The sequence below is a fragment of the Branchiostoma belcheri genome, unplaced genomic scaffold (assembly GCF_001625305.1).
Source record: "Branchiostoma belcheri isolate BF01 breed outbred unplaced genomic scaffold, Haploidv18h27 scaffold53, whole genome shotgun sequence".
In the NCBI taxonomy this organism is placed as follows: Eukaryota; Metazoa; Chordata; class Leptocardii; order Amphioxiformes; family Branchiostomatidae; genus Branchiostoma; species Branchiostoma belcheri.
Window position 1 is genome coordinate 2185419 of NW_017804165.1, and position 16162 is coordinate 2201580.

The 16162-nt window shown below is 40.7% G+C and overlaps 2 protein-coding genes across 2 annotated transcripts in view; both read right to left on the bottom strand.

Annotated features, from left to right (window-relative positions):
• Positions 1–47: 47 nt before the first annotated feature.
• LOC109480918 (acyl-protein thioesterase 1-like) lies at positions 48–11478 on the bottom strand. The gene is made up of 7 exons (XM_019783287.1): positions 11095–11478; positions 9207–9238; positions 7781–7846; positions 5553–5677; positions 3625–3800; positions 2536–2700; positions 48–2088 (listed from the first exon to the last, which is right to left on the bottom strand). Exons 1-7 carry the CDS (start codon positions 11164–11166, stop codon positions 2038–2040), a joined length of 687 nt encoding a protein of 228 aa, XP_019638846.1. The 5' UTR covers positions 11167–11478; the 3' UTR covers positions 48–2037.
• A 541-nt stretch (positions 11479–12019) lies between these two features.
• The window catches only part of LOC109480898 (uncharacterized protein C8orf74 homolog), a 5380-nt gene continuing 1237 nt past the window's right edge, over positions 12020–16162 (bottom strand). Inside the window, exons 2-5 of the mRNA XM_019783234.1 lie at positions 15124–15316; positions 13870–14094; positions 13232–13407; positions 12020–12902 (exon numbers count right to left, since the gene is read on the bottom strand). Of these exons, the coding sequence (XP_019638793.1) occupies positions 12663–12902; positions 13232–13407; positions 13870–14094; positions 15124–15316 (834 nt within the window). The 3' untranslated portion in view covers positions 12020–12662. The remainder of the gene's footprint in view (positions 12903–13231; positions 13408–13869; positions 14095–15123; positions 15317–16162) is intronic.

The following is a 16162-nucleotide window of genomic DNA, read 5'->3' on the forward strand; positions in this document are numbered from 1 at the left end:
TCAACAGATGCAAGTGAAGAAACACAGAAAGAGTCAAACCACTTCCTGCACATTTATGACCTTGGATTTTCTTCAATGGTATTACAATTACATGTACCAGTATATTGCAAGGTGACACTGTAGACACAAAGTCACTGTGAAAGATTCTTAAGTTACATATCTGGAAACAATCACCAACTAACGTTACATCTAGAGTTGATGTCATCATACATAAATGGAATCAAAGACTTACACATTTCCAATTTCTTTATGACCACCAAAGACACAAAATGATGAACAATAATTATCAACTTAACCATGATAATTGTTGGGGCTCTCCATACATACCCATAACTACATTATTTCAAATATGACGGTTTCAAACAATGATAACAATGATTTTTGTACCTTAAGTACGTCTTTCTAGTACACTGGATAAGTCACCATTGTACACCATAAGTCAAAGTAAAGTGACATGCAACAACGGACATTACATAAATGTGTGTGTCATGATATACTCTGCTCTCTGGCTTTTCTTATTGCCACTAAATTCTACAGTGGTCAAATTCCTTTCCTTAAGTGTACTTGTAATTTTTGTATGTAGGGAAATGAAGAGAAACTAGCAGTGATGAATCAGCCTCTCTGGAGTAACTACAGTTTTGACAGTAGATGCATGGCTATACAGTCTTATCAATCTTATCATACAGCTGCCTATAGGATTAAGAAGATGATTGTGTGAGCATGCAGTTATGCTAGGTGTACAACTGGCTAGAAAGTTGGTCATACAGACCAAGACCACACTGACTACCCCCCATATACAACACCCTTGTCCAGTCACGCGACCTGTGTTGACCTTTGAACCTCTTGGTCTTGTGACTACCTTGTCAGTAGTTTAATAAAGATGGTAAGATCCTGTCTTAAAGCTCCTATGCTTATATTGTTATTAAGTCCTGTGTACCTGTTTAAATCATTACAGCTTTTGTGTTATGCCAAAGGCTACTAGTATACTGGCTATGCAGATACAGAAATCCTTCATTATATTTTGGTCATATAGAGTAGTGTACATTGAGTGACATCAAGAGAACAAACAAGACTTTTGAAAAGACTTGTAAAAGTTGACTCTGTGGAAGTTAGTGTTAAGGGTAGAAAGAAGGCTATGTTGTAGGAAGACTGCTGTACAAGCTGTGCTGTTGGGTCCAGCTATGCGTGCCTTACAGATGTGTGTGTCCTACAGTCACTTAACTAGTGTTATCCAAACATGAGGAGGAAGGCAAGGTACTCTATACAACTGGGACTATAATAAATCACAATGTATAACTGTCATGCTACATGCTACAACATGTGTATATAATGCAATCTCCACAATAATCTACAAGCAGCTACTGGGAGGATAGATCCTTCATGTTTTTCCTCCAGACATCTGCTTGGAAATTACCAACATGTATAAACTAGTAGCTGTTGTAGACAAGACATTTCTGTATAACTTCAGGTGCTCCATAAATTACATGTAACTGTGGGGTGTAACTACTTTTTTTCTGGTAACATAGTCATCCTTTCTTGTTCCTGGTATTTTACAGGTTAAAGGAGCTTTTTACATGTTACTTCCCCATATACACTACTGCATCAACATCATAACATCATCTTTAGTTCACATAGGTTTATCTCATTTGTCATACCTACACTAAATTGGTAGAATGTCTACTGACAAGAAACACAATAATCAAGTCTATGAAAACTTTGGACAAAATCTCAGCTCTCAAATTAGTCTGATCAATAACTAGCACTAAGATGTACATGTACGTTACAACGTATCATATTATCCAAGACAGCCACAGTTAAATCATGATATGGTCCTACATGTACTCTCACCGTTAGAACTATACAAGAACAAACAGAAACAGTTACTGATATCATATGCAAACTACCATCCTTCTGTAACCACTGACAGCTTTTGTATCATAAAACAACAAGTACATGGATGTGTGATGACATTTTCCATGTACAGTTCCAACAAAGGCCTGAGATAAACCAGTGTTTCAAAGCTCTTTGGGGAGGAGTTCAAACTGGAGGCAGTACTTTGTCCAGGAACTCTTTTACATCCTGCATTTCCTGTGGACAAGAAGAGAAATGGCATGTCAGAATGATGCAACATGAAACATGACAACTCCCCATCTCATTAATGTGGTGTTTCTGATCACAGTCCTGAAAAAAATTTGGGTTGGTAGGTAGGGATTCTCTCTTTGTACCTCCATGAAAAATGGAGAAATTATTTTGGGTCTGTGTGTGTGTGTGTGCATGTGTGTGTGTGTGTATGTGTGTGTGCGTGCGTGAGTATGTTTGTTTCCACAGATTTGTGGTCAGCGTAACTTAAGAAGGCCTGGATGGATTGTAATGACATTTGCTATGAAGGAAGGTCTGTAGATTCAAATGATCTAAATATGGTTGTGTAGATCCAAATGTCCCTGTTGTTACATACATTTCTTTGAAGTTCCATAAATATTACAAAAAAAAAACAAAAACAAAGGCACACGTATACAATGCATCCTTTCCACTTGCCGTTGCACTGGAGCTGTGCATCATGCCGGGGTAGGTTTTGAAGGTGTAGTTGTTACAGTACTTGGCCAGTACAGATCTGGTCATCTGGCCAAACTTGTAGGGAACGACAGGGTCGGCATCCCCGTGGCACTGCAGGATGGGAGCCTGGTTGTTCACCATCATGGCCTGGGGAGAGGAAGGAAGCCAACACTGCACGTCATGTAGGATTAGCTGGGGCATGATATGACTAGAATGTGGAAGGAGGCAATGGTAGTGTTACAAAATCTTCCATCCACTGCATCTTTGAATCTCTGTTTGTAAACATCATATCTGACCTTCTCCCTGAGCCTCCCCTGCTGCCTAACCCTGTAACCCAAGGACATTTAGCAGCAAAATCTAAATGTCTACTATTGTTGGCAACTGAGGTGACTAGGAAAGGTCACAGATGAAAGGCTCACTCTCTGAGTGCATGTACCTCACATCACTAAATCCCCTACATCCTACAAACACCTGCTGGGCATGCTAAACATAGAACTATATGTATATAGGTTTAACCCATATCGAGATTTAGCATAGACAAAGCTATTTCTCATGTCTTTATATTGTACCTGAGCAGGATTTGTACAGAACATTTTTTTATGACATCTCTGAAAGTTAGAGAGCACATAGAATGTGGTGTAGAAATTTTAGTGGTGACCGCAAACTTTTAAAACTAGGAAACCCACATACATAATTGTAACAATCATTTTTCTGAGATTTTGCCCGTGGTATTTTGATCTTCCATTTTTCCAACTGGCCACCACAGCTCCACCCTATTCTTAGCAATCCCAATGTACATGTACATGTTTGTGTAACTGTGTAGTTAGGGCTAGACATAATCATTACACACAAGTGCGATAAGTTCACCCTTTTCACACGGCTTTCCATTATATGTAAGTGCAGCTTTCTGACTATCATCGCATCGTGTTTGAACTCACACCATTACCTTGCAACACAGTTGGTATAAACACTCAACGGCATTATGAGGTTATTATAGGACTGGAGTGGAGGAGATCTAGAGGAGACTGTCGAACAGTGCTGAAAAACAAGATAACACCATGTTCCACTTACTGCTGGGAAGGACTCATGAAGGGGCAGCCAGGAGCTCAGTGCTACCATCCCTGCAAGTTGCTTGTCCAGGGTAAAGGCGGCATACAGGGCGAGTGCACCCCCCTGGGAGAACCCTCCCAGCACAATCCGGTCAGCGGGGATGCCCCCCTTCACCTCCTCCTCCACCATTCCCTGTACTGTGTAACATCACAAGGTCAAGAAATTGTTTTAATAGCCAAACATTATTTGCAACAATATCTAATATTATTTTTTAATACTGTATCAGTGAATGATAAATGTGATTGTAAATGTCTGTTTCTGTACCTGTATGTAATTGGTGTAGGAGCCCTGGAAGATTATCACCTTTAGGGGCTAAAGGGCATCCTAGCCTGTGTTACACAAGCTCTCGGCCGGAGGTTAATGACCCCCACCCAAGGCGGGCAGCAACTTCGGGGCGGGCGGCCGCCAGGAGCACGATTAGTCAGGCAAAAAACTGAAATATCTTTGTTGCAGAATCAAACAGTTGCTGCTTGTTTGTTCTCAGTGTGACAGGGATATTGTACATTGTACTTGTATCTCAGTTAATGTCTGAGTGATTATTCTGCACAGCAGCCCTCCAGGATGTCCTTCAGCTACACCTAATGTCCATGTACGTATGTTAGTGTGCATGAGGCTTGTTATTACACCAGCTTAAGTATCATTCACAGCACTCCCGGCAATGTGTGGTGACGTCAGCAGCCATGGACACTGTGAATACTGAGCACTGACAACAGCAGCGGTGATCCTTCTCCATTAGGGAGGGCCTGGATCATAACCTGTCTGCTAGGCTTTATGGATCATGCAGGGGAAATCTACACTGGGAATGGATGGATGTGGACATGAATCTGCCCAACACACCGGAAACGTGGAGACAGTGATAAATACTTCTAAGGGATGTGCCATTCAAAAATCTCGGAAGGGAGCAGCTATGGGAACATTTTTTGCCCCTACATCCCTTAAGTTTACATTTTGAAAAATATTTCCAACTCTCCCTAACCTTTTAGTTGGGGTCTAAAGAGACGTCAGTGAAGGTAAGACATCCAGGTAATCATATCTAGTTGCTTGAGTAACTGTTTTTTGGCATATCTTATTACCTGGATGGTCTAACCTTCACCGACGTCTAAAGAGATGTTTACTACACTGATATACTGGATCTTTGACAGCAGGGAACACAGATGGCAGTGATTATCCTGATACAGAAATAGGCGAGTCAGCTGTAGTAAAGACATTGGAGCTGCATAACATCATTTCACATACAGTATTTGCTACAGGGACTATAGACTAGAGCAATAGGGACAGAGCCTAGCTTTAGAATCTGAGGATCAAAGGGATGACAAAGGCAAGGATGAATAGTTAGTCTTCAAAAGACCAGTGAACATACCCCTTGTAGCAATAGAAAGCTCTATCTTTGAATAAGAACACTAGTGGCTATCAGACCAAATGGTAATAAGTTCTTCAACTCGCTCATTAACCAGGAAGTCACTACCTTCAAGACCGCTGTACTAATGATCAATTCCTTGGCTAAAGAGCCACCAATTAGCTATGCCATTCTGGTGCCCTGGGCATAAGCTCTCAGTTTTCATCTGAAATGAACCAAAAGAAGCTTTCAAAGTACCAGAGTACTTCAAGGAAGACCGCTCAATTGCTTCTGAGAAGCACACATCAAAGGGCATGCAAGCAACCACCTGACTAATGAGCACATCTGATTGGTCACTTTGATGGTCGTGATATGATGAATAATCTTGTTAGCGACATTCATGTGGGGAACACAATACTGGGACAAAATGGAGCAATTGTATATTTATATTGGGGACCAAACGTAGGACTAATAAAGGCCATTTGCATTATCTTACAAAGGTCATGGTAACTTCTTGTTGCTTGAATAAACTTTTGCATTACTAATATCTTACCGAGAGCTGCAGCTTTTTTGATCCCAGCTTCGTCTTCATCATCCCGGCTAGCGACGTTCAACGTGAACAGGTCAAACCACGACGTCATCTCATAACCCTCATTCAGGGTTACGGGCATCTTGGGGCTGCAAGAGAGCCGTGAATCTAGGTTATGAGCGTGATTAGGCAGAGAAGATCAAATCCTGCAACCTCACCCACAAGTTGGTTGGCGGGGAGAACACAATTACGAACCACATAACAGGGCCTATTTCCCGGAACGGTCATGATTACATTTTGTGATGGGCTTTATTTGCAAGGTACATCAGTAATGTACATGTACAGGTATGCCTCAGACACACCAGGGTACATTAGTGAATTCCTTATGGTTTTCGTTTGTTGTAAACGATCCATCATATGTGTTATTTATCCCTCTCGACTACTGATTTGCTATAACCAGAACCATTTAGTAATTGATCCATGTGGACAGAAGCAAAGTACGTCAAACACTATACAAGGGGCTACTGCTGATTTTCACCTCTCAACACAACAGCTGGTTGAATGGCCGCTCTAGTTGTTTCTTTGTAGCTCTTTGATCAAAGGTCCTACTGTTGATGATGCATGCATGGCCTTAAGGCAATCATATCCAATTCCTCCTCTCAAACATGAAATTGAAGAGAAATCCTCCATTCTCATCTGTACTGTCCATCATTCCTCAGAAAACCTCTCAATAAGAACCCTGGTGACAGTCCATGAGTGACTGTCAATGCCATTGACAGTCACTCATTATGCAGACCTAATGAGACACTCAAAAATCAGAAAAAGAAATATATATTTATGTATTTTATATTTATGACGATTTACCACATTTGTGGAAGGATTGACATAACAGGTGACTATCACCTTTTCAAAGATGTCAAACCTGAGACCAGACTGTAATGTTTGAACCACTCACACCGGGAAGGTCCCCTACTCTTTTCGATAAGTGTGGTGGGTTCTTTAACGTGCGTGAGGTGTGGCTCTCCTAAACACGGGACCTCCATTTAACGTCCTATCCGAGGGACGTCCCTAGCTAGGTACTCATTTTCACCTGAGTGAAGTGAGGAAAGTCGTGTAAAGTACCTTTCCCAAGGATAACAACGTCGCGGCGCATGTTCGGACTTGTTCAGGTACGACCCAGAATCGAACCCGGGTCTCTCCGTTTCATAGTCCAGTGATGTACCACTACACCACACGACGCCACGAAATGAAGACTGGGAAGCTAATAGAACTGTACCCCAGGAGAACAATTAGCACCATCCCAAGTCATGTGTTCATCCCCGAGCCTCTGTTTTACATGTAGCTGTCATTTCCCTTTACCGGTATTCTGCCCATTAGACAACTATTAAAGAAAATGACTTGTAGTGCTCTAATTGGGAGCTCCATCATGACAAGACTGCTGCTTTGATTCACTCTGTCATGCTCACATGACGAGACACCAACGGTTCTAACTTTACATCTTTTTTGATCACAGCATTGTCCAAAGCTTGGCTGACTGGCTGTCTGTTTGATAATCCAACATCTGAACTACCTCATTGATTGGGGTCTTTTCAAGGATTTATTGTCAGGCTTGGGGAGGGCAGGTCTGGGTTGACTGATAATAGGTTATCTAAGGAGATGACAGTACAAACATGCATCATCAACAGTTACTGTCTGCAGTAAGCAATTTTTCTATATCAGTATCTGGAAAGCTGGCACAGTATCTGTATATAGCATAACACACAAGATTTTGTTCTTTGTCATTTGACACCTGGCTTTGACTGAAATTTGAGGTAAAAAACTCTTTTTAAATAAAGTATTGTCATTTTACGACAGATCCAAATATACCACGTTTTAAGCCCAAACCATTATGTGATGTGAATTTTAGTGCCTTTTATCTTATGTCTTTGACATGTAGGAAAGGACTACTTTTCACATTTTACACCATGTCTTACTCAAATAAAAAATTGAATTTAGTTAATTGAAGCAGGATTACTCACTCACTATCTGGTTTAGCTTCTTTAAAAAAAACTGTGAACACATTTGTTAGGAGATTATATTATAGGATTCAATCTGTTTGCATCTATACTAGTATTTGTATTTCTCCATCCTATATCATATGCATATCTGTGACCAAAAATGCACATTTCATTGCCTGAATTACCACTTTATTCCACTGTCCATTGATGCGGTACAGAACTTACTAAGCCTTGAGGAGTAAGAAGTGGACTCACGCTGTAGGGCAGATGTACTTGATGTGGGGCTGCTTGATTTCTGACAGTGCATACGACCAGCCGTGTCTGAAAGATTCAGAAAGAAGATAAAACCATGATTCAAATGAATCTAATCTTTTACCAGCCTTTTCCTAAGAAAAGTTCCTTTACAGTACCACAAATTTTGAGAGGGATTAAAATCCTAGTTTTGAAAGTCTGTCCATTAGGGGATGGTTCCCAGCCATTTTCTTCCTAATGGCAGCTGTTTATCAAAGCCGTGAGTGTAGCTTTGGGCCACCTGAAATTTACTCTACATGTATTACCAAATGATCCAGGAGGTACCAGTTGCTAGTGTCTGATATGAACAATTTTGTGAGATATGCATGTTCATGCTCATAGCTCAAAGTAGATCAAAGTAGGTACAGTACATGTACTGTGGAATTTTGATATAGCATTAGTAATATCATCCACAGGCTGTCTTGAATTACACAAGAAGCAAATGCATGCCCCTGGAGCTGAATTATGATCAGACCTACATGGACTGTAAACTACAGCATCTTGCTGGGGAAAATGAGCCAATAAATAATTGATTTATAGAAAAAAAATATTCCTGTTTCATCAGTCTAAATTTAGCTATAGCCAATGATATCTGATCCGATCATCACCTTTATACATCACTTTTCAGGCAGGTTGTTTGATATCTAGCTTCAATTGAGTATGACATATTGAGTTGTCTGAGATCTGGGATGTTTATCAACTTGCAAAATGTTCCAGTCTGTGAACATACATGAACATAGTGTTGTGTGTCCAGATTTAGAGGTTATATATCGCACTGCCTAACAATTTGTCGTAAAATGACTCCTCATAAATACATACCCTGATCACAATTGCAAAGAACTGCTATGGATGGTCCAATGTGCCATACACATGTAGTTCTTCCAGTGACATATAGTGCTTGATGATCAGATCTTTATCAATTAGGCCACACCAATTTAATTTCTTGGTTAACGGATTTTTCTAGAAAAATAATGGAGCGGGCGGGCGAAAAAAAAAATAAAAACAGGCCTAGGCATCGTATTATGGCCCAAAATGGTACGATAGGAGCCATGAAGTCAACACACCAGGCTGGTTCAAAATTTAAACAATGCATTTTGAACTTTTAATGATACCATTGCATTGAAAGATGAAATAACTGTAACAACTAGGATGAAAAGGTCTGTTTTCAACTGTTCAGGGCAAAATTTTGCAGTTGATTCTGAATTTTTATTTTTATTTGCAAATCAGACAAAAATGAAGCGGCGAATCCGTTAACCAAGAAAAATAAATTGGTGTGGCCTTAGCCCTGCCTATAAATTCATATATGATAGGGATGACTTTGAGATTGCCTCCCCACCCCTAGCCTGTGACTGATGATAAATAGAGCTGTACATGTAGATAACATACATACCCCGTGTCTCCCAGGCCATGGAGGAAGATAACCTACAGCATGACAAAGGGGGATTAGTCAATGACACTGATGTATTGGATGGTTTTGTAGCTTTACGTAACTCACATGCATCAGCACATACTAGTAGTTCCCATGAGCTAGCCACGAGATTGAGAGTCTAGTTGGAAACACTTTCACATTTGTACAAAACGCAAGCTTCAAGTTCAAAAAAATGTTGTTTTTTTCACTTAGAATTGGGTGGTTCAGTTCAAATACTGGTTTTACTGTATTTTTCTGCAATCTAGCAATTTTATGCATTTTATTACTAGTACATACGTGTACAAATAAAAATACCATATGCCAATGACGGATGCTCTGCTATTTGCCATACTTCCAGGTAATACTTAGTCTGGTGTTGAACACCTGAGGGCATATATGCAGACAAATGTTCGCATGGACATGCAATGCTTCAGATTCATAAGATTTGTTTTCCGAAAAACAGGATTTTGTGTTATTGAAGCTTGAGCCTGCAAGGAGTTGTTTTGACATAAACATTAGTGGCAACTACTGGGAGGCTCGTTTAATTTGCACACAGACTTGTGATCTGGAAATCCAATTATCTGGAACATGTGTTTTTCTTGCAAACTGCGAATGCAACTAGCAACACTGTGTTCGTCATCACTCAGGTCTTTGAAGAAGGTGATCATGATGTTGCCTTGTTGCCAAGTACCCACTGGTAACATCAGAAACACACATGATTAATACAGCTGCTCTTCAAAGCCAGCATAAATATTCAATTTCATAACAACAAGTAGTCATCAGCTGCACCTTTGAAGGTTTTGTTGCAATTCAAAGGGAATCTGGCACATCGCGATTTCAATAATCAAGATTAGTGAAAGCAAAGAGGTTCTCTTTTCTTAACTTCCTTAGTGAAAGTGATCTTAAAATGAAAGATCTCTTTACTAGGGTCCCAATACTATCCAGGTAATCTTCCAACTACTTTGCTCAAGAGGAAATGCAAATGATAACATGATCTCACCATGTTAGGTAGATTATCTGCTAATGCGCAAGCTTTTAGTGGGAACACATTACCTGGGAGATAGATGGATAACACAAAGGACACCAATACATAATATTGTTGCTGGAAAATTCATGCTGGAAATAATGTATACCTACATGTAGTCTTAACATTGATTTCAAGTGGAAACATGGCAACAGCTGCTTGTCAAAAATCACCTCTCGGTAACCTGGTCCTTGTAATATTGTCTCACTAATCATGCATTAACGTAATGTGAAACTTCTTGTTGCCACGTGAAAATCATGAACTAGTAGTGAAGGTAATGGCTTAAAAAATAATAACCGAAGAAAATTCTTCTTCAATCGAAGAAAATTCTTCTTCGCCTATACATTTGTACATCAGTTGTCATACTAACACACCCACAGGCAGTCAGGGAGAGAGACACACACACTCGCTAACACAAACACACACACATGAATACACACACGCACGCACACGCAGGAACACACACACACACACACACACACACACACACACACACACAGGAATACACACACACACGAATACACACACACACGGATACACACACACACACACAGAGGAATACACACACACACACACACGAATACACACACACACGAATACACACACACACACACACACAAGTTTCAAGGGCATGAACACTGTCACAGATGCCCTGAAGGTTTATACGAATGCAACAGACAAGAATGGCGATTATAAGTTGTAGACCATTGTAAAGGTGGTCTAGTCCACCTGCCATGATGCCACATAATGCTTATTGATCGCCAGGTGCCACTCTCAACACTACTGACACCTACAAATTAGGAAAGAATTTCCCAGGGGTAAATCAAGTAAGATACTAGTAGGTACCGTAGCGGTGTGCTTGCCGGTTGCGGAGACGGTGACAGGGTCGATATGAGAAGACATGGCGTTTCCGCACATAAAACGGTCCAACTGTTTAGGTGTACCGGCAACTGAACCCCAAGGCGGCTGTTTGGTAGGATTACCCCCGGTATCACACCCCTCCTCACCAGCCGACGAGCCCTTCTTCCAGGCACCGAAGAACGAACCTCGCACCGATCCCAAGAGAAAGACACAGGGCAGAAGGATGCCTGTGTTTCTCCTGATGGGAGAAGCAAGCCGAAACGCCAGAATTTCTGAGGAAAAATAGACGGAAAATGTTCCACAAACTACAGATCGAGGCTCACAGATCGATGATCGCACTCAGTCGGCCTGCTTGCTGGAGAACGAAAATCTCGTGCCGAGACTCTCGCGAGAACGCCCAGTCATCAGCTGTGCCCATGTAGTGAAGCGCCACCTAGCAGGTAACTGTAGTAAGACAGGACTTGTACTCGGACAGCGAAATCAGCACCATGGTCACTGCCAGTTTTCGTCGGCAGCCATCAAAATGGCATGATTCTCACACAAACTACTGCGACACGGGTTCTGTAGGGTAAAGTGTTATCTAAAACAGCTAGGGGTAGGACATGAACTGCCCCTTCAGCTTCTCGAACGTGCATGTTTTGTTTCACATTTTAACCCATTCCCACCTATAGATTTCTTTCAGACCTCATCTCTTTGGCAGAGGAACTATCTAACTTAAGCAACAACAACAAAAATAAATAAATAAAAATTCAAGGGACCCAAAATTACTTTTTGTTCTGTCCTTTCTGCCTGAGTCTTTCGTATACATTACACAACAGCCTTGTTGGAGATTTGCCCTGAAGTAAATACAAACTACATGTGTGTGTATATAATATATAGTCTGGAATCATCATTGAAAAGAATAGCATTGACACTTTTTAATATCACAGAAAAAGACATGAATTATATAGCTGATGGCTTGTTCACGTACAAACATTGTGTGTTATGAAAACAGTCTTGACAAGTCACAACAAAATTTACAAAATTTTAGGCAGGTACAACAATCAGGAAGAGACTGAAATATTTGTGCAGAAGCAAATTGGATTAGCAAAAGCCTTCTGAGTACTGGTCTCCTATCCCCTAATTTACAAACATACATCACAAGACTTTAGTCTGGATGGATCTGGATGGGCAGAAGTTTTCAATCATAGATTGTAGGAAAATTAGAATGTGAACAGTCACATGGATAGTCCTTTTCCATCATATCCATGGCCTTATCAAATATCACTGATCGCACATTTGTTATAACTTTATTGCTAATATGGTTAGAATTATAGAACTCCACCTGTAGACATTAAAAAGGGTTTTGTTATATGATAAGAATTCTAAGACAGCAGTCTCCATTGTTATATACATATAAAATACTCTTTATATCCTTCTCAGATGTCAAAACATGTTGATAAAATCACTGGTTTCATTGAGCAGATGTGAATCAAGTTCTTCCAACATCTGTGTCCCAAAATATGAAAAAAAGTTCTTTACATGCTTGACAACTTTTAAAACACAAAACGTCATCATTTCTTCTTCCCCCGCGCAGATGTGCTTGAGCCTCGTGTACTTGGTCTGTCTGGTGACTTGCGTCTCTTGCCTGACACAGGAGGGGTGGGTGTCTTTGCCCCTTGAGGTTTGGGAATCTTGTTCTTCTCCAGTTTGAACTCCAGGCTGTCCTGCACCTCCTCAATGCTGGTCCTTAGCTTGTCCCGCGTGACTGTTACGTGCACCGTGATGCTGTCTCCTACAACACTCGCTAATGTCTGAAAAAAAATGTTTCAGTGAAAAACTGCAAAAATGGGCAATCCTCTGCATCCCAAAACAGCAAGTCATAAGTTAGTAAGGTGAAGTTGTTTGCTGAAGCTGTACATAGCATCTGTCTTTCTTATCAAGACTATAATGGAAAATCAGCTTTTCAGGAAGTTAACAACAGCTTCTGATGGGAGTTCATCATAAACAGCACATTTTGCTACTCCTCACTGCTCACAAATGTTACGAGATATCAACATCAGAACCTTTCATAAGCCAATAGATATCTACAGCAAGATAACCATTACATGGCAGACACACTTGTTTCCTATATACTAGTTACCTCTTTGTCCACAGGGCCTTCTATCCCCTCCAGCCTGCTGAAGGCTTCCTGGATGAGTTTGTCTCCTTCTTCCTCCAAACTCTGCTTCTGTGCTTCCCGTAGTTTCCTTCTCTCTGCCTCCATTGTCTGCAGTTCCACAACCTGTCGCTCATAGTCCCATTGCTTGAAAGATTTTCCTACAAGAATGCAAATAGTGGCAGTACAACTTATGAACTATGTTGCAACTTGAAATAACTGTCACCTCAATTTTTCTACCAACAGACACAGAAAAAAAACTGAGAGATGAAGTTATCCAGTGTTGTATTTCTTCAATATCAAATGGTTGTTAAAATGGTTGCATGTCTTTCCATATACATGTATCAGGAAGTGGCCTACACATAATGGCTACTTAGCATATAAAAAGGCCAAGGTAAGCTGGTGTGTTACGCCGAAAGGCGGTTATACCGGCTATACAGATACAGATACAGATCTCCAAGTCATCAAACACAAGCAACATTCTGTTCAGCACCATGGACAAGCGCAGACATATTAATGGTTGTTCTGCAATGCCTTTCAGCTGAAAAAATGAGACAAACCCCTGTCTTTTTGACATATGGTACATGTATACATCTTTTTCTTCATGGTAGCCTCAAGCCTACCTTCTTTGAACAGCATAGGTTCAGGAGGAGGTTCCACTGACAGGTCGTACTGTGACACCCAGCCATCCCTGTTCCTCCCAAACACGTACTGGTACAGTTGGTAGTGCTGCATGTAGGACTGGAAGAACTGATCTGTGAACATCTTGAAGTTCCTGTCCCCGAGTCTCTGTGCATAGGGCTGGGACCTGGTGCTGTAGTGCTTTATTGCCTCCACCAGGGGCATACCTGTGAAGAAACCATTTCCACAATTAAAGGAAGATAAAAACTAATCAATCATTTAGAATACAACATCTTGATACAAAAAACTGGCCATCAAACTATGATTTCTACCTAATACAGGTCCAAGTAGTTTTATAGAATTATTTCAAGCAGGGATGAATGAGTCCCAAGGGAATAGGCAAATTAGATAATGTATAACCATACTGAAATTAGGTATGATCATATGTAACATGATACATAATCTTAAATAATCTTCATGATTATGAAATATAATCATATATTATTATTTTTCCATTATGTGTAATGAGTACAAAAGCCTTTTACCATTATACAATTGCACAAATCTTTTCTGGCCAAAGCAACATAGACATCAAAGATCATGAAGCCTGCAATCTTCCCTTTCATCATGGCCTTTTCTGTTGAGGCTTGTCATTGACGTCATAATAATTATAATTTGAATACCCAGTGACCATGTTGGTGGGCATTAAAGTGGATTATAGTGGCAGCATGTGGTGTTTAACACTGACGCATACACTCAGTAATTCAACATGAAGCAAAAGACATCATATGAAAAGCCTGTACAGCAGCAATGATTTGAAAGGGAACTTCAAAGCGTGTGTGAATGTGTCCATTTTAATCACTGCCAATAAACTGACAAAGGATCATCATGTAGTATAAACCACTGCAGCAGTGTTTGATAGCTTTTGTTGTATAATGGAAACATTAACCCTGCAGTATTTCAGGGTAATTGTGATGGTCAATTAGAGCAGCCCTGGAACCAGCTGCTCTGCTGAGAGAGCAACCCCTACCACATGGTCCCGTCTCAGAGGGCGTCCACAACACGGTAACTGAAGGATGACCTACTGGCTGTTTGCCTTTAAACTCAACACTGTCCAGGAGGCAGCCAGGGACAGATCTATGCAGAGAACCATCTGCTGAGGCACTATGCTCCCTAATGGCAGCATGTGGCCATGAGTGAGTGAGTAAGTGAGTGAATTTGAGCAGACACACATAAGATGTAGCAAAGTCGCTGACCTTGACACTCCCTCTGCATCTCTGCAGCCAGCTCCATACACAGCACAGCCTGAGACCAGGGGAAACCTTTCCCCACTGCGAACATGAAGTTGTCATACAAGTAGTCCAGTAAAATGTCCTGCCTCATGTCGTCTTCTGGATCAAACGCCTGCCAGCCCAGTACCTTAGCCAGGGACTTTTTCCCTTCATCCGCCTGCACCATGAGAAAGGAAAGAAGAGACTATGTGTTACAACAGATAAATCAAGATTTGACTTAAGGAAATAACAATATTACTAAGGCAGAGTCTGTCAATAAGATTAATTAAAAGTTTTTCTGTTAGTATGATTTTTTCCCCACTATTGTCAGGATGATTCTGTTAAGAAGATATTTTTCACTATTGACAACCAAGGATGTTCCTGTTGTAATGAATAAAACCTAACCCTGGGGATGATTTGTAAAATGGTGCATAAAAGAGAATTATTGATATTCTTGTGCAAGAATTACTCACTGTTGAATGGATGTTTTGAAAAAAAAAAATTGTGTGACCCAATGACCGAATCCCCATCTTCCAAATCGTCATTATCAGGGTAATGCAGTCTATATTGAAGATATGAAAATATACATTTTTCAGCTCATTTCTCGTTTAACATATGAAACGCTCTGTGGTTAAAATAGTAAGTCATGTCTAATAAGGTTTGTGAAAAAAAGAATAACAGTCAATCCTTTGAAAGGCTGCCTCGACAAAAAGCAATATCTAAACATAACCACAACAAAACCTAGCCGTGGCGACTCTTGACTCGGGCTTACATTGCATTACCCTCAGCAAGAGTCGTGGAAAGATCCATTGGCAGAACTGCACATTTCCCGTTGGCTGCCCGATGCTCCGTTTTTGACCCGGTTTTTTGCTGTCCCGGGCTTCCCTACAATATAACTCCACAATTGGCCGGGTTGCCGATGTTTAGATCAGCCTAAATATTCCACAGCGCGACAGAAAAGTACTAAAAATAGCTAGTCGGCACAAGGTGGCCGCCATCTTGGAAATAGTCGGGAATGTCCGCT

What these genes read in the sequence shown, in the direction of transcription:
- LOC109480918 (XM_019783287.1), bottom strand. Translation starts at nt 11,166, where the DNA reads ATGTGCGGAAACGCCATGTCTTCTCATATCGACCCTGTCACCGTCTCC. An exon ending in CCGGCAAGCACACCGCTACG is followed by an intron (nt 9,239 to 11,094) that starts GTACCTACTAGT and finishes GTCATGCTGTAG; the next exon opens with GTTATCTTCCTCCATGGCCT. An exon ending in CATGGCCTGGGAGACACGGG is followed by an intron (nt 7,847 to 9,206) that starts GTATGTATGTTA and finishes TGAATCTTTCAG; the next exon opens with ACACGGCTGGTCGTATGCAC.